The 26,491-nt window shown below is 38.5% G+C and overlaps 1 protein-coding gene across 1 annotated transcript in view; it reads left to right on the forward strand.

Moving 5' to 3' along the window:
- Positions 1-26,491, forward strand: part of CENPI (centromere protein I) — a 78,896-nt gene that overhangs the window by 24,318 nt on the left and 28,087 nt on the right. The window contains exons 6-14 of the mRNA XM_032592227.1: positions 2,118-2,164; positions 8,119-8,208; positions 8,759-8,887; positions 9,120-9,287; positions 9,434-9,554; positions 17,968-18,059; positions 19,553-19,670; positions 19,758-19,822; positions 24,640-24,734. Coding sequence (XP_032448118.1) covers positions 2,118-2,164; positions 8,119-8,208; positions 8,759-8,887; positions 9,120-9,287; positions 9,434-9,554; positions 17,968-18,059; positions 19,553-19,670; positions 19,758-19,822; positions 24,640-24,734 — 925 coding nt within the window. The remainder of the gene's footprint in view (positions 1-2,117; positions 2,165-8,118; positions 8,209-8,758; positions 8,888-9,119; positions 9,288-9,433; positions 9,555-17,967; positions 18,060-19,552; positions 19,671-19,757; positions 19,823-24,639; positions 24,735-26,491) is intronic.

Here is a 26,491-nt window from a genome sequence, read left to right on the forward strand (position 1 = left end):
ATTTTTTCAAAAAACCAACTTTTGGTTTCATTGATCTGCTCTATAGTTTTTTTAGATTCTGTATTATTTATTTCTGTTCTGATCTTTATTATTTGTCTTCTGCTGGGTTTGGGGTGTCTTTGCTGTTCTGCTTCTATTTCCTTTAGGAAAACCGTTATCTCTCTATTCTTAATGACAGACTTGTTGGACAAAGGATTCTTGGCTGCATATTTTTTCTGTTCATCACATTGAAGATTTTCTGCCATTCCTTTCTGGCCTGCCAAGTTTCAGTAGATAGGTCTGCCACTAGTCTTATGGGTCTCCCTTTGTAAGTTAGGCCTGTTTGTCCCTAGCTGCTTTCAGAATTTGCTCTTTATCCTTGTATTTTGCCAGTTTCACTATGATATGTCATGCAGAAGATCGATTCAAGTTAAGTCTGAAGGGAGTTCTCTGTGCCTCTTGGATTTCAATACCTTTTTCCTTCCCCAGATGAAGGAAGTTCTCACTATGATTTGTTCAAGTACACCTTCAGCCCCTTTCTCTCTCTCTTCCTCTTCTGGAATTCCTATGATACGGATATTGTTCTGTTTGATTGCATCACTTAGTTCTCTAATTATCCCCTCATACTCCTGGATTTTTTTATCTCTCTTTTCTCAGCTTCCTCTTTGTCCATAATTTTATCTTCTAATTCACCTATTCTCTCCTCTGCCTCTTCAATCCGTGCTGTGGTCACCTCCATTTTATTTTGCACCTCATTTATAGCATTTTTAGTTCCTCATGACTATTTTTTAGCCCCTTGATCTCTGTAGCAAGATCTTCTATGCTTTATTCAAGCCCAGTGATTAATTTTATGACTATTATTCTAAATTCTTGTTCCGTTATATTGCTTAAATAGTTTTTGATCAATTTGTTAGCTGTCACTACTTCCTGGAGTTTCTTTTGAGGAGAATTCTTCCGTTTTATCATTTAGGTTAGTCCCTGCAGTATGTCCAAACTGCAGGGCACTTCCCTTGTGCTGTCCAGACTAACTTGTGTTGGTGAGTGGGGCCACAGTAAGACCCGATGTCTGTCCCCAGCCCACCACTGGGGCCACAGTCAGACTGGTGTGTACCTTATCTTCCCCTCTCTCAGGGGCAAGACTCACTGTGGAGTGGTGTGGCCCCTGTGTGGGCTGCTTGCTCACTGACAGGCTTGTGGTGCTGCTTTGATGGGATCTGGCCAAGGGCGTATTAGACGGGGTGGATCTGCAAGGTGCTTGGGTGGGAGGGGCAGGCTTAGCTCGCTTTGCTGTCTGTGGTCCCCTTGGGAGGGTCCCTGCAGCACCGGGGGTGGGGGGTGGGAAACAGGCCTGTGGGAGGGATGGATCCACAGAAGCAAAGCATTGGGTATTTGCGTGGTGCAAGCAAGTTCAGTGATGAGAACTGGTTCCCTTTGGAATTTCTGCTGGGGGATGGAAGAGGGAAATGGCTCTTGCCAGTACCTTTGTTCCCCTGCTGAGATCTGTCCTTCCAGGGCTCAACAACTCTCCCTCCTTTTGTCCTCTTGCCCTCCGAGAGCAGAGCTGTTGACTTTTAACATTCTAGATGTTAAGTCCCTCTGGCTGTCAGAACTCATGGAGTCTGCCCCCTCTGCTTTTGCAAGCCAGACTTCGGTGGCTCTGCCTTGCCGGGTGGGCTGCCCCTCCACCGCCCCGGCTTCCTCCCGCCAGTCCTTGTAGCATGCACTGCCTCTCCACCCTTCCTACCCTCTTCTGTGGGCCTCTTGTCTATGCTTGGCTCTGGAGAGTTCGTTCTGCTAGTCTTGCAGTGGTTTTCTGGGTTATTTAGGCAGATGTTGGTGGAATCTAAGCAATCAGCAGGAGGTTATCACTGTGTCCTTCTACGCCACCATCGTCCTCTCTGTTCGACAGAGTATCTGGAATTAACATTTCTATTGGCCTTTATAAAGTTAACTGGTAGCATTAGTTCAATGACAAGATTTTGTGGGAATTATTTTTTGTGCTTTTATCTAAGAGTGTCTGCTTAATGGTTTAATTGAACAGAGTGTTTATATTTTTGATGTGTTGTACAAAGATGTTTTATGAGCCACGTGGTTTGTTTTTATTCTGAACCTCATGCAGTGTACTTTATCTTTTCTAGTCAAACCATTTCGTGTGAGAAAACTGCTTGGTCTTCAGGCCAAAATGGTGAGTACCAAAGAGACCTAAAATTGGCCAGTGTATCTGTGCTAGGTACTGAGTTGAGCTTTGGGGATATACATTGAGTGAATCATGATCTTCAGGGAGCTTATTATCTGCTGAGCTTTGAAAACAAAATAAAAAAAAATCAGAAATAGATGAGGGTCAAGGAGGAGTGGTAATTCTTAAGAGAAATTTTAAGAGATTAATAGGATTTAACCAGGCCAAGAAAGAAGAGAAGGGCACTCCTGGCGGTGGGAACAACTTAAGAAAAGACATATATAGATGTTAAACAGCAAGACTGTTTAGGAAACTGTGTTGTTATGGCTGGAAAATAAGTGTTGGAGAGTAGTCAAAAATGACTATTAAAGTAAAGCATTAGTTTATTTATTTATGTTTTTGTGGATGTGATCTAGGAAAGCATTCCTTTCTTGACACATAGACTTTAGTATATTCCCTGACCATTATCTCTTATCCTTACAGCTTTCTTGCATTGTTATTTTCACTATACCTGCCTGGTAACAAGTCTGTGAAGTTTTGGGTATAAAACAGTAGGAAGTTGTAGTGCCTGTCTTAACTGCTGAAGCCTGCATGACCTACCAAAAGGCATGCAAGTTTAATGAAAAATACAAACAAATGTGCACATACATGCTTCTCCAGTGTGAGGTTTCCCATTAGTACAATTCAATGATTGTTCTTGTTTTTACATTTGTTTTTTTAACGTTTATTTATTTTTGAGAGAGAAAGAGACAGAGCATGAGCGGGGTAGGGGCAGAGAGAGAGAGAAAGTGGGAGACACAGACTCCAAACAAGCTCCAGGCTCTGAGCTGTTAGCACAGAGCCCGATGCGGGGCTCAAACTCACAAACCGTGAGATCATGACCTGAACTGAAGTCAGATGTTTAACTGACTGAGTCACCCAGGCACCCTTGATTGTTCTTGTTTAATAGCTTCCTGTTTTCATTGTGTCAGTCCAGTGTCTTCTCTTAGCTCTCTGAATATATTAATGATCATGTTTTTGTCCAAGTTGAATTTTATTTTAATATAAATTGTGAAAAATATAAATTGTGAAGTAATTGTGAAGTAATATAAATTGTGAAAAAGTTATAAAGTTTCTTCATGTTAACAGCAAAGCATTTCAATGGAATAAGAAAATTCTTAGCATAAGTAAGATATTGCTGATTTGGGGGGTGCCTGGGTGACTCAGTCATTTAAACATCCAACCATTGATTTCAGCTCAGGTCATGATCTCACAGATCTCAAGTCGGGCTGTGCACTGACAGTATGGAGCCAGCTTGGGATTCTTTCTCTCCCTCTCTCTCTGTCCCTCCCCCCTCGCACTCCATCTCTTTCTCTCAAGATAAATAAACTTAAAAAAGATCTTGCTGATGTATTAATTGAAACAATAGTGTTATGTTCAAGTTTAAAAAATGGTTTAGTACATGATTGTGTAAAATTTTTTTTATTTTTTCTAATGTTTATTTTTGAGAGAGAGAGACAGAATGTGAGTAGGGGAAGGGCAGAGAGACAGAGAGGGAGACACAGAATCTGAAGCAGGCTCCAGGTTCTGAGCTGTCAGCACAGAGCCCAACATGTGGCTTGAACTCATGGACCATGAGATTGTGACCTAAGCTGAAGTTGGATGCTTAACCGACTGAGCCACCCAGGTGCCCCTGATTGTGTAAAAATTTTAAACCCAGACATTAAATATATGGCTTCATTAATAACATTTTATATAGTACATTATTATTCCATTATCCATGCCCATTTATAAAGATTCATTTATTTTTTATTTTTTATTTATTTTTTAATTTTTTTTAAAATTTTTTTTTTCAACGTTTATTTATTTTTGGGACAGAGAGAGACAGAGCATGAATGGGGGAGGGGCAGAGAGAGAAGGAGACACAGAATCGGAAACAGGCTCCAGGCTCTGAGCCATCAGCCCAGAGCCCGATGCGGGGCTCGAACTCATGGACCGCGAGATCGTGACCTGGCTGAAGTCGGACGCTTAACCGACTGCGCCACCCAGGCGCCCCTATTTTTTATTTTTTTAAATACTTATTTTGAGAGAGACAGAGAAGGAGAGTGAGAACGTGCATGCTTGTAAATGGGAGACGGGAGAGAGAATCCAAAGAAAGGGAGAGTGAATATCAAGGCTCCATGCTCAGAGAACCTGAGGCAAGGCTCATTCTCACCACCACGAGATCATGACCTAAACCAATATCAAGAGTCAGATGCTCAACCAACTGAGCCACCTAGGCAGCCATATAAAGAGGCATTTAGAATTGTTTTGATTAGCTGAATTTTGGTGATTTTGGTCAAGTCCAACAATATCAAACCAAGAAATCGTGGCTGTGCTTACATGTAGCACAACGTGTATAGCAGTAACAGGCATAATCTGTGTGTTTGAGAAAATATATTGGATATATGGATTTCTGACACCTGCAAAGGCATGTAACCTCTCTGTACCCATTCATACCCTATAACTCCTGATCTGTGAAAGAAACAAAATACAGCAACTGTCTTTGTGGTGGCAGGCATGACTGGTGGGAAGTGGTGCAGGCATGTTGTTATCATATATACACCAGGCCCTGTTGAGAACAGTCTTTGGAACAGGGGTGGGGAGTTGGTGAGGATGGTTTCTAGGATTGTACCCTCTGCTAGGCGTGAGCCTATGTGACTTTGGCTGTGATTCTTTTCCTGTTTCCAGCTTGGTCTCTTGTTTCCTCAGAGTTCCTTTCTTTAGTTAATTTGGTGGTTCACAGTAGAGGCTTTTCTCAAATGCCTGGAAAATGTTGTTTGTCCATATTTAATAATAAAGAACTAAAATGGTGATTGGAAACTTTTGCATGTGAGCAGGTCTTGTTCATTGCTGGATCTTGATGTTTCACTGGGGAGCCCCACAGATTGCTGTGTCACTTTTCCCAGAGAGGAATCCTCTTGTTTCCTGCCTAGGGCATATATTAGTCAGGCTTCTCCATAAGCAGAATCAGTAGGATGTGTGTATAGATATGTAGAAATATATTTATTATAAGGAATTGGCTTGCATGATTATGAAGCTAGGAAGCCAATAATCTGCAGGGTGGGCCAGCAGGCTGGAGACCCTGGAGAGCTGATGTCTCAGTTTTAGTCCAAAGACAGTCTCCTGTAGAACCAGAAAGAGCCCTTGTTACAGGTGAAGTCTGAAGGCAGGCTGCTAAGAATTCTCTCTTGCTTGAGGGAGGCTGGTCTTTTTGTTCTTTATAGGCCTTCAACTGATTGAATGAGGTCCACCCACTTTATGGAGGACAATCTACTCAAAGTCTACCAATTTAAAATCTAAAACACCCTCACAGAAACACCCAAAATAATGTTTGACTAAGTATCTGAGCACTCTGGACCAGCCAAGTTGACACATACAGTTAACCATCACAGGTTATCAGCTTGGTTCCTAGCACTCTGGGTTGCAGGCAGTGGAAAGGGGTGAGGAAGGGTCCTGGTACCTTCCCTCAGCTGTGTCTGTTATCTAATTCCAGTTTCATCTTAAGAGAGTAAAACCTTGATGTTCGTTAGTGTGGTGAAGGAATTTGGGGTTCTAATTGCTTCTTACTTAGATTTTCAACCAATCCTCCTGTTTGCTGCCTTTCTTGCACTTCTGCTGCCCCCACTTTTCAGAGGTATCTCGTCCCTCAAATTCCTGAGTCCTTTTGAGAGTTCTAAAACATGAATCTGCTGCTTTTGAGCCTTTTTCTGTTACTACCTTAGATTTTGTTTTCTCTGTTTTGCCAAGTTGGTTACTATTTGTCCATTTTTATTCTAGGTTCCAAAATCTTGTTGGAATGTCTCATTTGCTGTTGTATCCTCTCTTGTTTTCTTTGAACTTGTGTTTTATGCCTTTTTCATTCCTTTACTTTTTAGTGGGGCTTTGGGAGGACCCAGAGTTAAACATCTATTTTCAATATGTCATATTTAACTGGAATTATTTTTAAAAAAGAAAAGAGTGTTAACTTTTTAACAACAAAGATATGTTTAGTTAACTAGACAGTACATTCTAAAGGTCTCTCCTCTCCTAAATATTTTCTCTATCAAAAAGCATTCCAACTCATGAAAAGATGTTCAGCGTCGCTCCTTATCAGGGAAATACAAATCAAAACCACACTCAGGTATCACCTCACGCCAGTCAGAGTGGCCAAAATGAACAAATCAGGAGACTATAGATGCTGGCGAGGATGTGGAGAAACGGGAACCCTCTTGCACTGTTGGTGGGAATGCAAATTGGTGCAGCCGCTCTGGAAAGCAGTGTGGAGGTTCCTCAGAAAATTAAAAATAGACCTACCCTATGACCCAGCAATAGCACTGCTAGGAATTTATCCAAGGGATACAGGAGTACTGATGCATAGGGGCCCTTGTACCCCAATGTTCATAGCAGCACTCTCAACAATAGCCAAATTGTGGAAAGAGCCTAAATGTCCATCAACTGATGAATGGATAAAGAAATTGTGGTATATATACACAATGGAATACTACGTGGCAATGAGAAAAAATGAAATATGGCCTTTTGTAGCAACGTGGATGGAACTGGAGAGTGTAATGCTAAGTGAAATAAGCCGTACAGAGAAAGACAGATACCATATGGTTTCACTCTTATGTGGATCCTGAGAAACTTAACAGGAACCCATGGGGGAGGGGAAGGAAAAAAAAAAAAGAGGTTAGAGTGGGAGAGAGCCAAAGCATAAGAGACTGTTAAAAACTGAGAACAAACTGAGGGTTGATGGGGGGTGGGAGGGAGGGGAGGGTGGGTGATGGGTATTGAGGAGGGCACCTTTTGGGATGAGCACTGGGTGTTGTATGGAAACCAATTTGTCAATAAATTTCATATATATAAAAAAAAAAAAAGAAAAAAAAAACAAAAAGCATTCCAACTCAAAGCAAACTCTGATACTAATTGACAATTAGTACAGAGATCAGAAGATATTTTGGTGTAGATAAATTGGATTATTTTGGTTTTATTATAACAAATTTAATTTCAAGAAGCTGTTACAAAAATAGGAACACTGTATTTCTAAGCCCCAATTTCTGCCTGTCTTATTTTGTACAATATTTGATTCAACAAAATTGTAATATAACAAAACAATTTGGTTATTTCCTTGGAATTCATTAAAAATTTTTTTAAGTATTTTTTTGAGAGAGACAGAGACAGAACATGAGCAGGGGAGGGGCAGAGAGATAGAGGGAGATATAGGATCTGAAGCAGGCTCTAGGCTCTGAGCTGTCAGCACAGAGCCTGATGCGGGGCTTGAACTCACAAAATGTGAGATCATGACCTGAGCCAAAAGTCAGACGCTTAGCTGACTGAGCCACTCAGGTGCCCCTTCTTGGAATTCATTTTAGTAGTATGCTTTCTCTGGATAGCCAGATATGTCTACCTGGATAGCCAGGTGTCCAAGCAGTAATGACTTCTGTCATTCTAAAATTAATATTTTTGTTAAGACTTGTTTTAGTCGTATCAAGCTGCTTGACTACTGCGTACCTGTTGGATTTCCTAGTTAATTTTCCAGGAATTATGATAACGTATTAATATTTCCTTGCCCTGTTTTCTTAGCTTCCCTTTTTGTCTTCCCACCTTTCTGTCTAAATCAAGAATGAGTAAACTTTGAGTCCTGAGTATGCTACCAGTGAAAGTAAGCCATGCTAGTAAGTATGACTGTAGACCTAAGGCATGGGCATAGAAGACAAGATAAAATATTAAGGACAAGTAAAAAAGAAAAGGTCATAAAAGAAGTCCACAGGCTCATGAGGGTAGTTTTATGATAGTTGACTTAAAATGTCTGATTATTTATTCTTTGATTTTTTTATAGCATCTTCCAATAGCCATATCACATAGTAAAATTAGGGTTGGAATATATGTTTAATCTGTTTATTTTATTGTTACTTTTCTTTCTTATGCCAAAGAATTGAAAATTGAGAACTCTTATTTCATTTCAGGGAATGCAGCCTCACCTCCAGGCTTTGTTATCGCTGTATAAGTTCTTTGCTCCTACTTTGATTTCTGTATCTTTGCCTGCAAGGAAAAAGGTGAGGGATTAAAGAGTGATAAGTCATATTGAGATCGAAATATTTTTATTAAGTTAATTTACAGATTTGGAATGAAATGTTTACAGCATACTGTTTTATTTTTTTCTTAATGTTTATTTATTTTTGAGAGAGAGAAACAGAGTGAAAGCAGGGGAGGGGCAGAGAGAGAGGGAGACACAGAATCCTAAGCAGGCTCCAGGCTTTGAGCTGTCAGCACAGAACCCGATGTGGGGCTTGAACCAATGAGCTGTGAGATCATGACCTGAGCTGAAGACAGACACTTAACTGACTGAGCCACCCAGGCACCCCCTACAGCATACCGTTTTAAAATCTAGTATTATGGCATTGTTTCTAGGAAGTTTTCTAAGGGATTGGCATTTTGTTTTAATTCTATTTAATGTATAAAATAGATTCTTGATCAGAAAAAAAAACCATTTGCATGGCAGAAAAATGTATCATAATTAATACATTTTCAATTAAGAATTTTATATTTTATATTGCTTCATGTTATGGGTACCTATTTATGTACTTTAATACAATTTTCTTATAGATTTATTTTAGGAATTCAGAGAATCTGTGGGAGACAGCTCTACTTGCTGTGAGGCAAAGGATTCAGGGACCCCCTCCTGAACCTGTAAAATTAATGTTAGGTCCAGCTAATGTCCATCCTGTAAAAAGAGTAAGTGTCTAAAACTCCAAATGATTTGTGCAGGTTTCTTTTCTTAAAGCCAAACAGTAACCATTCAGATGATTCAAGAGATTATAGAAATTTAAATACATTTTAATTACCTAGAATTCTGTGTGAACCACATTTAGACTTCATTAACTGAACAACTTAACAACTGCTTTTACATTTATTTTTTAGTCTGTCTAGTCCACTGATAGATTGTTTTACTGTCTTTCTTCTTTAGAAATGGAATTCTTACTCAGTTATACCCATGCTGAATTCTAGTAGCTGCAGTAAAGAATGTGGGAAAAAAGGGATGGCTCTTTCTGATTATCTCCGTAGTAATGGATCATTTCCACTAGAACAGCTTAAAAGCTTCCCTCAACTCTTAAAGAACATCCATTGCTTAGAGGTATGTGACTGGACCATGTGCTTATCTATATTTTCCATTCAATCTTCAAAGCCTTTATTGTGTATTTCCTATCTGATGATTTCCTTGTTGCTATGTTCCTTTTACTCCTTTTCATATACTTACACTTGATTGTTCTGTCTTTGCAGCTGCCTTCTCAGATGGGTGCAGTGTTGAACAACTCTCTGCTGCTTCACTATATTAACGTTGTCAAAGACGAGTCCATCTTACTGAGAATCTATCACTGGTTGAGTCAAACATTACAGGAAGGTAAAAATTGATATTTAAACTCATTGATTGCATGAGGAGGGAACCAAATAGCTTATATCTTTTATAAGGGTGACAAATTCTAAATAGGAGGAGCCTTCATATGTTGTAACTATCTCTCTAATAATCATATATTCAGAGCTGGTATGCTTCCTTTATACTAATTTTAAGATACAGTAATAAAGGAGGTATGTTGTTAAGGAAACATTGCTAGATGGCCACCCAAACTCACTGGGTGGCTCCATTTTGATGACCATCCCAATCCCAAAACCTCTTCATCTTTGTATGTCCAGAGACTTGCTGTTCAGCCCACAAAATAATCAGATTAATGCTAACCACACTCGAGAAGACTAATACATGTCAGGATATCAACTTACTACTTCATACTAGAAATAATTCTTAAGATGGCAGAACAGCATGGAAGTTTTTTTTTATGTCTCTATCCATGAAATACAGCCATATCAACACTAAACCATCCTGCACACCTAGAAAACTGATTTAAGGTTTAAAACAATAATCTGCACAACCTGAACCACAGAACCCCACAGGTACACAGTATGGAGAGGTGAACTGGGAGAGATAGAAGCCGTGGAGGGAAAGGAGCTGTTTTTGCTTGCAGAGAGAGTACAGAGCTGGGGGAGAGTACAGGAGAAAACAAGCCCCACAAAAGCAGCTGAGGAGGAAATGGAAATGTGGAAAAAGCCACAGGGACTGAACAAAAAAGGGAGAAAGGAGAAAGAAGAGGGTTTAAAAATTTTTTTTTTTTCAACGTTTATTTATTTTTGGGACAGAGAGAGACAGAGCATGAACGGGGGAGGGGCAGAGAGAGAGGGAGACACAGAATCGGAAACAGGCTCCAGGCTCTGAGCCATCAGCCCAGAGCCCGACGCGGGGCTTGAACCCACGGACCGCGAGATCGTGACCTGGCTGAAGTCGGACGCTTAACCGACTGCGCCACCCAGGCGCCCCAAGAAGAGGGTTTAAATTCCATTAACACTTTATAAACTGGGGGAGTGCAGAGTCTGAAAATCTGCAGCTCAATAACCAGCGATTCTCTGGTGGGAAAGGCGAATCCCCAGGAGCAGAGGACCAAATGGGGAGACGCAGTTCCCCTGCTGGGAGGACATTTGGTAGAGGCTGTGTGGCCACCCCAAAGGCAAGGGTCCCAGCGGACCCTGGAGAACAACCATATTCACTGGTGCTGGAACAAAGACATTAAGGGGGCAGCCTGGTGCCAGATGTGTGTTGTGATTTACCACAGTCCCTGAAACGCTGCTTCTACACAATCGCATGAAGTTTTTCTGGGGCAGGTTGGCACCTAGCTGCAGTCTCTGGGCGTCAGTTGCAGCATGGTCCCGCGAACGTTACTGGGGGCGGGCGGGCACCTGGCCATTGCTCGGTGAGACCCTCTCCCAGACAGTCTGAGCGGGTCAAAGCTGTAGTCCCTCAGAAGTGAGGGGTTGGAAAACACAGCCACATCTGAGATAAAACTCAGGAGGGAGGTGCCGCCTGGCAACCTGATGGCTAGGTCATGGACAGTGTAAAAGCAGGGAGTGGATGGAAGCTGGAGACAAAGGAGGGGTACACGATTGCTGGTGGGGGAGAGCACAGAATTCTGATACTAGAGACTGGGTAGCTAGGTGACAACATTTTCACCCTTTCCACGCATGTGCATACACACCTGCAGGTGCCACAGCAATCCACCCCAGTAATCTAAGCAGCACCATCTAGTGGAGAATGGAGCGGTTACACTAAACCCCACCCAACTGGACCAACCTCGCTCTTCAGGAACAACACAAGTCTCTCTGCCTGCTTAGTATATGGACTATAAAGTGCTTCATAGTTGGCTTCTAGGGGAAACCGATGTAATTTCAATCATACTTCTGTCTGTTTGCTCTCCATCTATTCAATGTTTTTCTTATTCTTGAATACAAAAAGAGAAAAAATATATTTTTATTTCCCATTTCTATTAAAATATTTTTCTTTAAATTTTTTTCTATTTTTTACTTTTTTGTAAATATTTCAAATTCTGTTTTTTTACTTCCACCATTTCATTTTATTCTATTTCATTGCATTCATTTTTTTCAAATTTTCAAACATTTTCCTTTTTTCTTCTTATCTTTCCCTTTTTTCTCTAATCTGTCAAGCTCCTATCACAAACAATACCATAACACACCTAGGATCTAGCATCCTTTATTTGATTTTTTTTATGTTTTTTTAAATTTTTTAATTCTAATTTTTTTAACTTTATTAATTACTTTTCTTCCTTCAAAATGACAAAACGAATGAAATCGCCCCAAAAGAAAGAACAGGGAGAAATGACAGCCAGGGACTTAACACAGATAAAAGCAAGATGTCTGAACCACAATTCAGAATCACAATAATAAGAATACTAGCTGGGATTGAAAACAGATTAGAATCCCTTTCTGCAGAGATAAAAGCTACTCAGGATGAAATAAAAAATGCTATAACTGAGCTGCAATCTCGAATGGATGCCACAGCGGCAAGGAGGGATGAGACAGAGCAGCAAATCAGCAATATAGAGGACAAACTTATGGAGACCACTGAATCAGGAAAAAAGAGGGAAACTAAGGAAAAAGAGCATGATTTAAGAATTAGAGAAATCAGTGACTCATTAAAAAGGAACAACATCAGAATAATAGGGGTCCCAGAAGAGGAAGAGGGAGAAATACGGGTAGAAGGGTTATGTGAGCAAATCATAGCAGAAAAGTTTCCTAACCTGGGGAAAGACACAGACATCAAAATACAGGAAGCACAGAGAACCCCCATTAGATTCAACAAAAACCGACCATCAACAAGGCATATCATAGTCAAATTCACAAAATGCTCAGGCAAGGAAAGAATCATGAAAGTAGCAAGGGAAAAAAGTCCTTAACCTACGAGGGAAGACAGATCAGGTTTGCAGGAGACCTATCCACCGAAACATGGCAGGCCAGAAAGGAGTGGCAGGATATATTCAATGTGCTGAATCAGAAAAATATGCAACCAACAATTCTTTATCCAGCAAGGCTGTCATTCAAAACAGAGGGAGAAATAAAAAGTTTCCCAGACAAACAAAAATGAAGAGTTAGTGACCACTAAACCAGCCCTGCAAGAAATTTTAAGGGGACTTTCTGAGGGGGGGGAAAGACAAAAAAAAAAAAAGACCAAAAGCAACAAAGACTAGAAAGGGCAAGAGAACATCATCAGAAACTCCAACTCTAGAGGCAACATAATGGCAATAAATGCATATCTTTTAGTACTCACTCTAAACGTCAGTGGACTAAATGCTCCAATCAAAAGACATAGGGTAACAGAATGGATAAGAAAATAAGATCCATCTATGTAGTGTTTACAAGACCCACTTTAGACCTAACGACACTTTCAGATTGAAAGTAAGGGAATGGAGAACCATCTATCATGCTAGTGGTCGACAAAGGAAAGCTGGAGTAGCCATACTTATATCAGACAATCTGGACTTTAAAATAAAGACTGTCACAAGAGATGAAGAAGGGCATTATATCATAATTAAGGAGTCCATCCACCAAGAAGTTCTAACAATTGTAAACAATTATGCTCCAAATGTGAAAGCACCCAAATATATAAATCAGTTAATCACAAACATAAAGAAACTCATTGATAACAATACCATAATAGTAGGGGACTTCAACACCCCACTTACAACAATGGACAGATCATCTCAACAGAAAATCAAGAAGGAAACAGTGGCTTTGAATCACACACTGGACCACATGGACTTAACAGATATATTCATAACATTTCATCCTAGAGCATTGGAATACACATTCTTCTCCAGTGCACATGGAACGTTCTCCAGAATAGATCACATACTGGGACACAAATCAGCCCTCAACAAGTACAAAATGATCGAGATTATACCGTGCATATTTTCAGACTACAACACTGTGAAACTCGAAATCAACCTCAAGAAAAAATGTGGAAAGGTAACAAATACTGGAAGACTAAAGAACATCCTACTAAAGAATGAATGGGCTAACTAAGAAGTAAAAGAGAAAACTAAAAAGTTCGTGGAAGCCAATGAAAATGATAACACCACAACCCAAAACATCTGGGCTACAGCAAAGGTGGTCATAAGAGGGAAGTATATAGCACTCCAGGCCTGCCTAAAGAAGGAAGAAAGATCTCAGATACACAACCTTACCTTACACTTTAAACAGCTGGAAAAAGAACAGCAAATAAAACCCAAAACCAGCAGAAGACAGGAAATAATAAAGATTACAGCAGAAATCAATGCTATCAAAACCAAAAAAACCCCAGTAGAACAGATTAATGAAACCAGAAACTGGTTCTTTGAAAGAATTAACAAAATTGATAAACCCCTAGCCAGTTTGATCAAAAAGTAAAAGGAAAGGACCGAATAAATAAAATCAAGAATGACATAGGAGATCACAACCAACACAGCAGAAATACAATAATAAGGGAATATTATGAATGAACAATTATACGCCAATAAAATGGGCAATCTGGAAGAAATTGACAAATTCCTAGAAACATATACACTATCAAAACAAAAAGGAAGAAATAGAAAATTTTAACAGACCCATAACCAGTAATGAAATTGAATTAATAATCAAAAATCTCCCAAAGAACAAGAGTCCAGGGCCAGATGGCTTTCCAGGGGAATTCCAGCGAACATTTATTTATTTATTTATTTATTTTTAATGTTTTATTTATTTTTGAGACAGAGACAGAGCATGAACGGGGCAGGGGCAGAGAGAGAGGGAGACACAGAATCGGAAGCAGGCTCCAGGCTCCGAGCCATCAGCCCAGAGCCCGACGCGGGGCTCGAACTCACAGACCGCGAGATCGTGACCTGAGCTGAAGTCGGACGCTTAACCGACTGCGCCACCCAGGCGCCCCTCCAGCGAACATTTAAGGAAGAGTTAACACCTATTCTCTTGAAGCTGTTCCAAAAAATAGAAATGGAAGGCAAACTTCCAAACTCTTTGTATGCAGCTAGCATTACCTTGATTCCAAAACCAGACAAAGACCCTACTAAAAAGGAGAACTATAGACCAATTTCCTTGATCAACATGGACACAAAAATCCTCAACAAGATACTAACCAACCGGATCCAATGATACATTAAAAAAATTATTCACCATGACCAAGTGGGATTTATACCTGGATTCAGGGCTGGTTCAATAACCACAAAACAATCAATGAGATGCATCACATCAATAAAAGAAAGGACAAGATCCTCTCAATAGATGCAGAGAAAGCATTTGCCAAAATACAGCATCCTTTCTTGATAAAAACCCTCAAGAAAGTAGGGATAGAAAGATCATACCTTGAGATCATAAAAGCCATATATAAAACCCCCACTGCTAATATCCCCAATGGGGAAAAACTGAGAGCTTTCCCCTGAGGAACAAGACAGGGATGTCCACTCTTGCCACTGTTATGCATCATAGTATTGGAAGTCTTAGTCTCAGCATTCAGACAACACAAAGAAATAAGAGGCATCCAAATCAGCCAGGAGGAGTTCAGACTTTAGCTCTTCGCAGATGACATGATGGTGTATATGGAAAACCCAAAAGATTCCACCAAAAAAAAATGGCTAGAACTGATCCATGAATTCCCCAAAAGATTCCACCAAAAAAATGGCTAGAACTGATCCATGAACTCAGCAAAGTTGCAGGATATAAAACCAATGCACAGAAATCAGTTGCATTCCTATACACCAACAATGAAGCAACAGAAAGAGAAATCAAGGAATTGATCCCATTTACAATTGCACCAAAACCCATAAAATACCTAGGAATAAATCTAACCAAAGAGGTAAAAAAATCTATACACCGAAAACTATAGAAAGCTTATGAAAGAAGTGGAAGAAGACACAACAAAATGGAAAAATATTCTATGCTCCTGGGAAGGAAGAACAAATATCGTTAAAATGTCAATACTACCTAAAGCAATCTACGTATTCAATGCAATCCCTATCAAAATAACACAGGCATTCTACACAGAGCCAGAACAAACAATCCTAAAATTTCTATGGCATCAGAAAAGACCCCAAATAGGCAAAGTAATCTAGAAGAAGAAAACCAATGCAGGAGGCATCACAGTCTCAGACTTCAAGGTGTATTACAATGCTGTCATCATCAAGACAGTATGTCACTGGCACAAGAACAGACACTCTGATCAATGGAAGAGAATAGGGAACCCAGAAATGGACCCAAAACATATGGCCAACTAATTTTTGACAACCCAGGAAAGATTATCCAATGAAATAAAGACAGTATCTTCAACAAGTGGTGCAGGGAAAACTGGACAATCACATGCAGAAAAATGAACCTGGACCACTTTCTTACACAATACACAAGAAAAATCTCAAAATGGATGAAAGACCTAAATGTAGGACAGGAAATCATGAAAATCCTAGAAGAGAAAACATGCAAAAACCTCTTTGACCTCAGCTGCAGTAACTTCTCAACACGTCTCTGGCAAGGGAAACAAAAGCAAAAATGAATTATTGGGACCTCATGAAAATAAATCTGCACATTGAAGGAAACAATCAGCAAATCTGAAAGGCAACTGACAGAATGGGAGAAGATATTTGCAAATGACATATCAGAAAAAAGGTTAGTATCCAAAATCTATAAAGAACTTACCAACTCAACACCCAAAAAACAAATAAGCCAGTGAAGAAATGGGAAAAAGACATGAATAGACACTTATCCAAAGAGGACATCCAGATGGCCAACCGACACATGAAAAAAATGCTCAACGTCACTCGTCATCAGAGAAATACAAATCAAAACCACAATGAGATACCACCTCACACCTGTCAGAATGGCTAACATTAACAACTCAGGCAACAATAGATGTTGGCGAGGATGTAGGGAAAGAGGGTCTCTTTTCCACTGCTTGGGGGAATGCAAACTGGTGCAGCCACTCTGGAAAACAGTATGGCAGTTCCTCAAAAAATTAAAAGTAGAACTACCCTGTGACCCAGCAATTGCACTACTAGGTATTTATCCAAGGGATACAGGTATGCTGTTTCAAAGGGGCACATGCACCCCAGTGTTTATAGCAGCACTATCAACAATAGCCAAAGTATGGAAAGAGCCCAAATGCCCATCGATGGATGAATGGATAAAGAAGATGTGTCATATATATATATATGTATATATATATGTATATATATATATATATATATATGTATATGTATACACACACATACACACACATATATATGTGTATATATATGTGTGTGTGTGTATGTGTGTGTGTGTCACACACATATATATATATGATGGGGTATTGCTCGTCAATCAAAACGAATGAAATCATGCCATTTGCAACTCCATGGATGGAACTAGAGGGTATTATGCTGAGCAAAATTAGCCCATCATAGAAAGACAAATATCATATGACTTCATTCATATGAGGACTTTAAGATATAAAACAGATGAGCATAAGGGAAGGGAAGCAAAAATAATATAAAAACAGGGAGGGGGACAAAACAGAAGAGACTCTTAAATATGGAGAGTAAACAGGGTTGCTGGATGGGTTGTGGGAGGGGCGATAGGCTTAATGGATAAGGGGCATTAAGGAATCTACTCCTGAAACCATTATTGCAGTATATGCTAAATAACTTGGATGTAAATTAAAAAAATTAAAAAAAGAATTATTTTGGTAACATGTTCATATTACATATTTCTGCCAACAATAATATCTCATCTCTGCTGTCAGTGTAGATGGGAGCCAAATTAGTCATCAGAAGAGTTCTTAATTACAGAATTGAAGGAAAGAGCAGTAAGGGAGTTTTTCATCCAGGCCCTAGTAAGACCTGAGAATTTAATTTTTCCAAGTGGATCAGTTTCTTTAGAGATCGTATTTCTGTTGGCCAGATCATTTCTTTCCTGGGTAAGCAACTCCTGACTTTTTTCTAGTGTTCAGAATTGGTTTTAGTCAGTTCCAGGCTAACTCTCCTTCTCCTGCTCAGTTTTTCTTTAGATAGATGTGATATTTATTAGATTACCACTTACTAAAGTCCTACCACTCTGAGATTATCCCCATCTCACCCTAGTTGAAATTTGGGTTATACTCAAACTTTTAATTCACACATTTATACTCTCTTGGACTACTATGTGACTTAAGCTAATCACATTTATTGTATGTTAATTTTACTAGTTTATTTTTTCACTGTAAGATTTCCCTATGTCATGAAGTTCTTGAGGAACATCGATCTCCCTCCTCATAACTGTTACAGTCTGCAGTGCAGGTTGGCTAGGATGTATAAGGATGTATAAGACTGATTACTTGTTTATATTTATCATTTGTCATTTTAGAGTAGTGGTAATTATGTTTTGTATAGTTTTTATTGTCATGCAACCAGTTGCTTATGTTTAATATTTTTGTGCTCCAGAGTGTATTTGGTATAAGGTGAATAATTATGAACATGGAAAAGAATTTGCCAACTTACTGGACACTATCATCAGGGCAGAGTACTTCTTACAAGTAAGAATCCACTTGCTTCATATTCATGCCACCACTTCTTTCTAAAATTTATTTAGATATCCATTGAATACCTTTTCTTTAGTGCTCGGCATCATTTGTAAACCGTGTTTACTCATTTCAAAATTCGTTATAAATAGAATTGAATTGATGTTTATCTCTGTACTGTTGGATTTGAAGAAAGAATTTGTTAAATCATGCGAATAAGAGAGAAAGGGCTGTAATTTAAGAGAACAAACTGAAGATATAACTGAATGCATTCAATTGAATTCATTGGTAAGATCTCATAGGGTTACTGTGTTCTCATAATCAATAAATATTTTTTAATGTACTAGCCAATTAATTATTTGGCCTACGTAAGTAACCTAGCTGTATTTTAAGCTGCCACTCAGCACTATCAAGAAGCCTATACTCATTGCCCTAGTCTGGTTTAGATGTTTGTTTTATGTGCTCTTAGTTCACTGTGTTTACCTGTATCCTGTCTCTTGCAGCATCTCTGTTTTCACACATAAGCTCCTGGTCAGGGGGAACTATGTCTAAATTTTCTTCCCGTACAATTGCTCATCTTGGTATGTGGTACAAAAAAGATGCCCAATAAATGTGTTGAATAAATCTTAAGGATTTGGTGTGAGGCCATTGAATTGGAAGTTGGATGTGATTTTTATGGTGGTGAGGGTAAAGGGATGAATTTAGGTTGACTTTTAGGTTTCCTGCTTGGGAGGATGATGATGGCATTCAGTGAGAAAGGGAAATGTAGAAGGAACAGGCAGGCTTGGAAGGAAAGAATTTTGACTTAAAAGATGCCTGTTGGATATCTAAAAGGTCATACCCAGTAGGCAGTTAGATAATGAGTCTAGTGCTGAGGAATGAGATTTAAACTACAGGACTCCTCATTATATAGGTGGTGGTTTTAGCTATGTTATAGATGATATTGTCCAGAGAACTCATGTCATGAGAAGGAGGTCTAAGATGGAGTCCTGGTGCATACCATTATTTAAGGCTCAGGACAACACAGGAAAAAAAAAAGGAAAGCCCTGGATCCTCTCTTTGGTGGAAATATAAGCAACATACACATTCAGTATTCCTCCTGATGGAGCTGCCCAGAGTTTGAATTTGGTCTATGGCCTCTAAAGAAATTACAGCCCTGTTATAACATTGTGTACATCTTATTGACTGTGCAAGTGACTGCATATACTCCAGAGTAGTACAATTTCATTTATCTTTAAAAACATTACATAACTTGTCTTTTTACCTTCTTTCTAGTTGATGTTTTATGGTATTTGAAAACTATGTTGGTGAAGATGGTAATGTATCCAAATATTAATCATCTGGTCCTTTTTATGAGGAACTCTGGCACTTAACCCAAGGCTTTTATTATATTGATGACAAAAAAATTTGGTCTAAAAGAACTATAGCACAGAATAAACTGGTTGTTTAGAGAGTAATTATGGACTGAAGAGGTTTATATGAGTTATTACTATGGACTTGTGTTGTAGGAGGGGTTCTATTCCTGTGAAACATTCCTGTATAAGAGCCTTCCTCTCTGGGATGGCCTCTGTTGTCGATCACAGTTCCTTCAGCTTGTGAGCTGGATTCCTTTTAGTAGCTTCTCTGGTATGTATCATGAAAATTTGGAGTCCTTTAATTCATTGTAATATTAATTAAAGGAATCTTGAATAATCTTTTTTCTTCAATTCCTAGAGGTGAAACCACTTCTTTTTGACCATCTAGCACAGCTCTTCTTTATATCAACCATTTATTTCAAGGTAAGAAAATACTGTATTGCTTAGATTAAATAGGAAGTATGGTTTTATGGTCAGTGGTACATGATTCTAAACCCACATTAAAGCAGTGGTTTTCTACCAGGATTCCCTTGGATCTGGATTTGAGATGCTACATCACTCAAGTCAAAGTTAATGCATAGAGACTGTTAAAAACTGAGAACAAACTGAGGGTTGATGGGGGGTGGGAGGGAGGCGAGGGTGGGTGATGGGTATTGAGGAGGGCACCTTTTGGGATGAACACTGGGTGTTGTATGGAAACCAATTTGTCAATAAATTTCATATATAAAAAAAAAAAGAAATGCTTGTAATATAAGAAAAAAAAAAAGTTAATGCATAGAATTTTCTTTTGTAAAGGTTTTGTTGCATACAGTTTTCCTGAACTGCTTCCACTTGTAGCAGGTGACAAAGTAAATGAACAGGTGGCAAATTAGTATTAATAAAAACAAACTGGGAAATACTTAACCATACTTAGTTTGATTGTTGTGGTTGATATTTTTATAGATACCCTTACTCATTTTACAAATATTTATTGAACACCCACCATGTGCTAGATGCTCTTCTTGACACTGGGAATACAGTAATGGCCAAAACAAACAAAATCCCCTGTGACATTCATACTGTATATTTATAACATTCTTATTTTCTGCTAATAAAATTGTTCCAACCTTATTAAAATTAAATGTGTTACTATTTTGGTGTGTTCTCCAAAAAGACCACTGAGTTCCAAGAGTTCTACCCAACTGAGTCTGAGAGCCACTTTTGTATAGAATGGTTATTCCTATTTCAGAAGAGTGACAATATAAAGAGTATTTCTTTTGTAACATTGTTTTCACCTTAAGTCACTTACTGTTGGCCACATTTACAGTAAAAATGTATTGTCCTGCTTAGTATTTGTCATAATCAAATGGTACTTTATTAACTACCTGTCACATTAACTTGGATTTGAGGTTAATTTATATTATTTGTACTTACTACCTGACCAACGTCATCATTCACATGACAATACCTACCACTTCTCCCTAGCCAATACATCTTCAGGGCCTTCATTTTGCAGCTTTTTGTGATTTTCTTCCTATCTTGTAATTGGGTCATTCTTTATCTCTTCTCTTATTCCATCATTCTAGGGAGCTATTTATCTATAAATATTAGGTCGAACCATACAAAATTGCCATTTTGTAGGTCAAAAGTATTTGATCAGTGTTAATTTCATATGGTCCAACTTAGTAAGTATATATGCATTTATACACACATACATATATTTATATTTGAGAGTGGGAGGCTGGGGAGAGAAAGGGTTAGAGGAAAGGAAACAGATGGTGGGCCAAGGACAGAACTCAAGGGAATACTCAACACTTACCTGAAAAGGAGAGTCTATGAAGGAACCTTCTCAAGAGCTATGAAAAGAGCCAGAAGAACAGTAGTGCCAAGGAAACAAAAGGAATACAGGATATCAAGAAGTAGTGAAGGAAGAATGTTGCCGTATATCCCAGGAAGATCCAGAAAGATAAGGACCAAAGAAAGTTTCTTTTGGAATTGATAATACAGAAGTTTTGTGCTACCTTTGTGAGGAGTTTCAGTGGAATCATGGGGGCAGAACCAGATTTCTTTCCTTTTAAAGGGAGATTCATTTCTGATTTTATATTTACCTTCTCAAAGAATGGGCTTACATTCTTTTCTCATGTTAGCAAGGAAGCTAGGGCATTGCTTACCTCCAGGTGTTGAAGGGAGATATGGAAATGTATTCAGAGAAAAGTGTCCTCGAGTGGGGAGGGAGAGCCAGGATATGACTAGAATAAGAAGACGGAAAGCATACTTTGAAGAATATGAAGGTATAGGTTTAGATTATCATGGAATAGAAGTTGTGGAAACTGTAACTGAAAGATTTGGAAAGGTTGAGATCAATGAAAGAGGGAAAGATAAGTGATCAAAGGGTTTTCATTCTGGGAAAGTGGCTAAGGATAACAGCAATGTGACCTGTGGTAGAATTAGCTAAAAATTCAGTTAGTTTATGAGGCTTTTATTTTATTTATTTAATGTTTATTTATTTTTGAGAGAGAAAGAAAGAGGGAGGGATGGAGGGGCAGAGATAGAGGGAGACACAGAATCTGAAGCAGGCTCCAGGCTGATAGCTGTGCTGATAGCACAGAGCCCAATGCAGGGCTCAAACTCACGAACTGTGAGATCATGACCTGAGCGGAAGTTGGACACTTAACTGACTGAGCCACCCACGTGCTCCAGTTTTTGAGGCTTTTAAAAGGCAAAAGAGGAAAACAGAGTAGAGTTTATGAGGCTTTTAATGACTTATTATCACCTTAGCTATTGTATAGCTTGATTACCCAGCTTAACATAATAAATAATGTTTAAAACTCTAATAGTTTCACATCTTCAGTGCTTTTGTTTGTGCTTAGCTAGTTGTGCCTATCAGTAAACTTTTTTCTTGAAGAATTTTGGTTGAGAAAATCCCACAAATCCACTGTAACAATGCTTTTTTCATTTGACATGTTAATTTTCTAATTTTTGTCCACATTGATTTATATCTCCTATATAATTACAAAAACAGTGGACATAAATTTAAAAATCAGAATACAGGGGAGCCTGGATGGCTCAGTCAGTTAAGTGTTCAACTCTTGATTTCAGCCCAGGTCATGATCTCATGGTCGTGGGATCAAGCTCCACACTGGGCATGGAGCCTGCTTGAGATGTCTTCTCTCCCTCTCCTCCTCCCCAACTTGCACGTGCTCTCTCCCTCTCTCTCTCTCTCAAAAAAATCAATCCGGAATTAGTCAAATATAGTCAATACCTAGTCATAGTTCACAAAAATGTATTTAATCCTTTTTCTGTTATTATCTCTAATTTGTTTCTTTGTAGGTATAGATAACTATATTGCTCATCTTCATAATACAGATTTCTTCTCTTGGTATCCATTTCCAGGAGTGAAGTTACTGGGTAAAAGGAAAGAGTTTGAACATTTTTAAGACCTTGTTATGTACTGCTATTCCTTTGCCATACGTGGTTCTTTGAGGCAAGATGGATATAATGGGTAGAGTACTTAAGTAACAAAGGTCTGGTAGCCATAGAGAAAGAATGGGGGTTTGGGAGATGAGACTAGAAAAAGAAGACTGACTAGGAGGATAAAGTAATCTTAGAGATGTGAAGGCCTGGGCTAGGTAGTTACAGGGGGATTGGAAGGAATGGAAAAGTTGGGCATTTTGAAAAGAAAAAATGATAGGATTTGGTGATGAAATGAAGCATGAAGGACACGAGATGACTTTGAGATTTCTAGCTTGGGATAGTAAAGGAACCAGGAATATTGTGCCTGGAGGAAAAAAGATGAATATTTTGTGGTTCTTTTCAAATAATTGATAGATTGTCCCATGGAAAGAGCAGATCTCTATGTGACTTCAGAAGGCAGTATTAGATATAGGGCAGTATCTTTTTTTTAATAAACTTTTTTCTTTTAGAGAGAATGTGTGTGCATGCCAGAGTGGGGTGGGGGACAGAGGGAGAGAGAGAATCTTAAGCGAGATCTCCATGCTTGGCACGGAGCACAATGTGGGACTCTATCCTACGACCCTGGGATCATGACCTGAGCCGAAATCCAGAGTTGGTTGCTTAACCTACTGAGCCACCCAGGCACCCCATGGCAGTATCTCATTATAGGTAGAGGAAACTCAAAATGGAATAAAGGACTTTAAGAGGTAGTATATTTCCTGGTGTTAGAATAGGTCAAGCATAGGCTTAGTGGGTATATCTACTGGGGATATTTATGTAGAGAAGGTTCTTATATAGGGTAGAGCTGTGCTTCTCAACCTTTTTTTTTTAACCCATGTTCCTCTCATAAACATAAAAATCTCATGACTTTAATGTGGGGACTGCGTGGATTAGAATAAGTGAGTGGGGAATGAAAGGATTTAGTTTTCTGAATATGACATGGTAATATTTACTACCTTCTCAGATGTTTAAATCCTTGGTTGACACCAAAATTGAACACTGTTTTAGGTGATTCCAAGGTCACTTTCAACTTGAACATATTTATAACCTGAATGCAAGGTGTCAGTTTCTTTAAAAAGTATTAATTGAACTGTTCTGTGAAGTGAGCATCCTATCACTGGAGATATTCAAATAGTATCTAGGCCATTATTTGTTAAGGATATGTGCGAATGCTCTCCCCCTGTTGTTAAGGATATGTAATAAAGGTTTCCTGTATTAGGTTTTGGGATGATATGGATAGCTTTCAAATTTATAGATACTATGATTTATCCTCATTAATGCTCTGGGCACACTTCTGTCAAGACTGTATTTGTATGTAAATGAGACCCTGAGAAATCAAGGCAAAGCCTGAGAATGACTAGAATTGTTTGTTTTCCACAGTTACAGAAGGTAAGATAAAGTTTATGATTGTCAAAAAGGGAGTAAATTGTAGTTGTGACACAAGGTGAAATGGATGGGAAACTCATTTCTATAGCAACTTTAAAGGATATCTAAGGGGAGACAGCAAGGGGTGGGTGATACTTTATTTGAAGATGTAATATATGTTATAAATGAATGTAATTTAGAGAAACAAGAGTCTGTTCCTGGGCTGATAAGCTGAGGGCAGTCTTGTAGAGAAAATGGCAATATAAACTTGTACTTGGCATTCATCTGTCTCTTGGAGACTGATCAGGCTAGAGCAGCAGCTATTAGGTTCTGAGTTAGATGCAGTCATCTCCACCGCCAAGCCTCTGGTTTTAATTTGTTCTCGACACTGTAGTGTGTCTGAATGGTTTTATGAATGATTTTTTTTTGTTTTGATTCCTCAGTGTAGTGTTCTCCAGAGTCTGAAAGAACTATTGCAGAATTGGCTGTTGTGGCTTTCTACGGACATCCACATGAAACCTGTGATGGACAGTCCTCTGTGAGTTCTCTTACAACACTCCACAAGAGATGATCTGCATTAAAATGTTTGCAGATAGAGTTTAATAGTATGGCACGAGACCTTATTGTAAATACGTAGTCATAGCTTTCTTAACAAAAATGTTTTTGTTTCTTTTTGCTTTTCTTCCCTGTAATCCTGTGAGGGAGGCTAAATTCTTCAAGTTCAATTGTATAAATCAGAAAGCGACCCCTAATCTCTAAGTGACTTACAAGAGTTACTATAGCAAAACATTGGAGAGCTGATGTTAAAACTTGCATCTTTGGCTTCCATTCAGTTTAGCTCACTTTATAAAATATGTTCTTACCTACATGTAAAGTCAGTTCTGATGATGGTTAGGAAAATCTGTAATTTTTCTGTACAGTTTTGGTTTTGGTTTCTCTGATGTATTTTGGTTACGTACATTAATTTCTTTTCACTTTGAAATAAAAAAAAGAACCCCAGCTTTCCATTATGTTGATTATTGTTAAATGTGCCCTTTTTTACTCTTTCTACATAAAATCTTTGGCTTCTCCTATATTATCAGTCACATTATTTTTTAACATTAATTTTAAAAGCACTCTTATAGAAAATTGCAAACATATTCAAAAGGACAGAAAATAGTACAGTGTTATCCTTATGTATGCATCATCCAGCTTTAACAGTTATCAGGTCATGATTAATTTTTTTTTCTAATTTATAACACTCCTCATTTTCTTTTGTTCTAGGTTTTTTTTTTTAAGGAAAAAGCAAAACCCACACATCATTTCAACTGTTGAAAAATGATAGCAGTATAACACCAAAAAATTAATAGCTTTATTTTATCATCATTTAAAAAATTTTAATTGAAGTATAATTGACACACAACATTATATTAGTTTCAGGTGTATAACATAGTGATTTGACAATTCTATATATTATACAGTACTCACTACAATAAGTGTAGTTATGGGGCGCCTGGGGAGCTCAGTTGGTTAAGCATCCAACTCTTGATTTCGGATCAGGTCATGATCTCATGGTTTGTGAGTTTGAGCTTCTGAATCAGGTTCTGTGCTGACGGTGCAAAGCCTGCTTGGGATTCTCTGTCTCTCCCTTTCTCTCTGCCCCTCCCCTGCTTATGCTGTCTTTCTCTCTCAAAATAAATTAATAAACTTAAAAGATAAGTGTAGTTACCATCTGTCACCCTACAAAGTTATTGCTATATTATTGACTATATTCCCTTTGCTATACTTTTCATCCCCATGACTTATTTTATAATAGAAAGTTTGTACCTATTAATCCCCTTCGCCTGTTTTGCCCATCCCCCCTAACCTCCATCTCTTCTGGCAGTCATCAGTTCTCTATGAGGCTTTTTCTGTTTGTTTGTTTTTTGTTTCTTCGTTTGTTTTGTTTTTCCACATCTAAGTGACATCATATGGTATTTGTCTTTCTTTGACTTATAAAATTAGTTAATATCTTCAAATATCTAATTAGCATTCAAATTCCTTACATTATCAATCACAGTTTATTTAAGTATAGGGATCCCTTAGCTTCAGTTGCACGTGGTTAGTGGTTAGCTTGGTTAGATTAGCTCCTATTTTCCTATGTGTTCTTATACCTATAGTGATCTCCTCCTTTGAGAGGAACATGGTGAATAAAAGCTTGGGAGTTGCCTAGAAATTGTTTTTAGTTATTCATATTCATTGTTGTAGTGTGTCCATATATCACATATGTCTGGTAACTTTTAGAAGGAAATAGAATATTATGGGTAGTGAAAGTTT

This window comes from Lynx canadensis, chromosome X (assembly GCF_007474595.2).
Source record: "Lynx canadensis isolate LIC74 chromosome X, mLynCan4.pri.v2, whole genome shotgun sequence".
Classification (NCBI taxonomy): Eukaryota; Metazoa; Chordata; class Mammalia; order Carnivora; family Felidae; genus Lynx; species Lynx canadensis.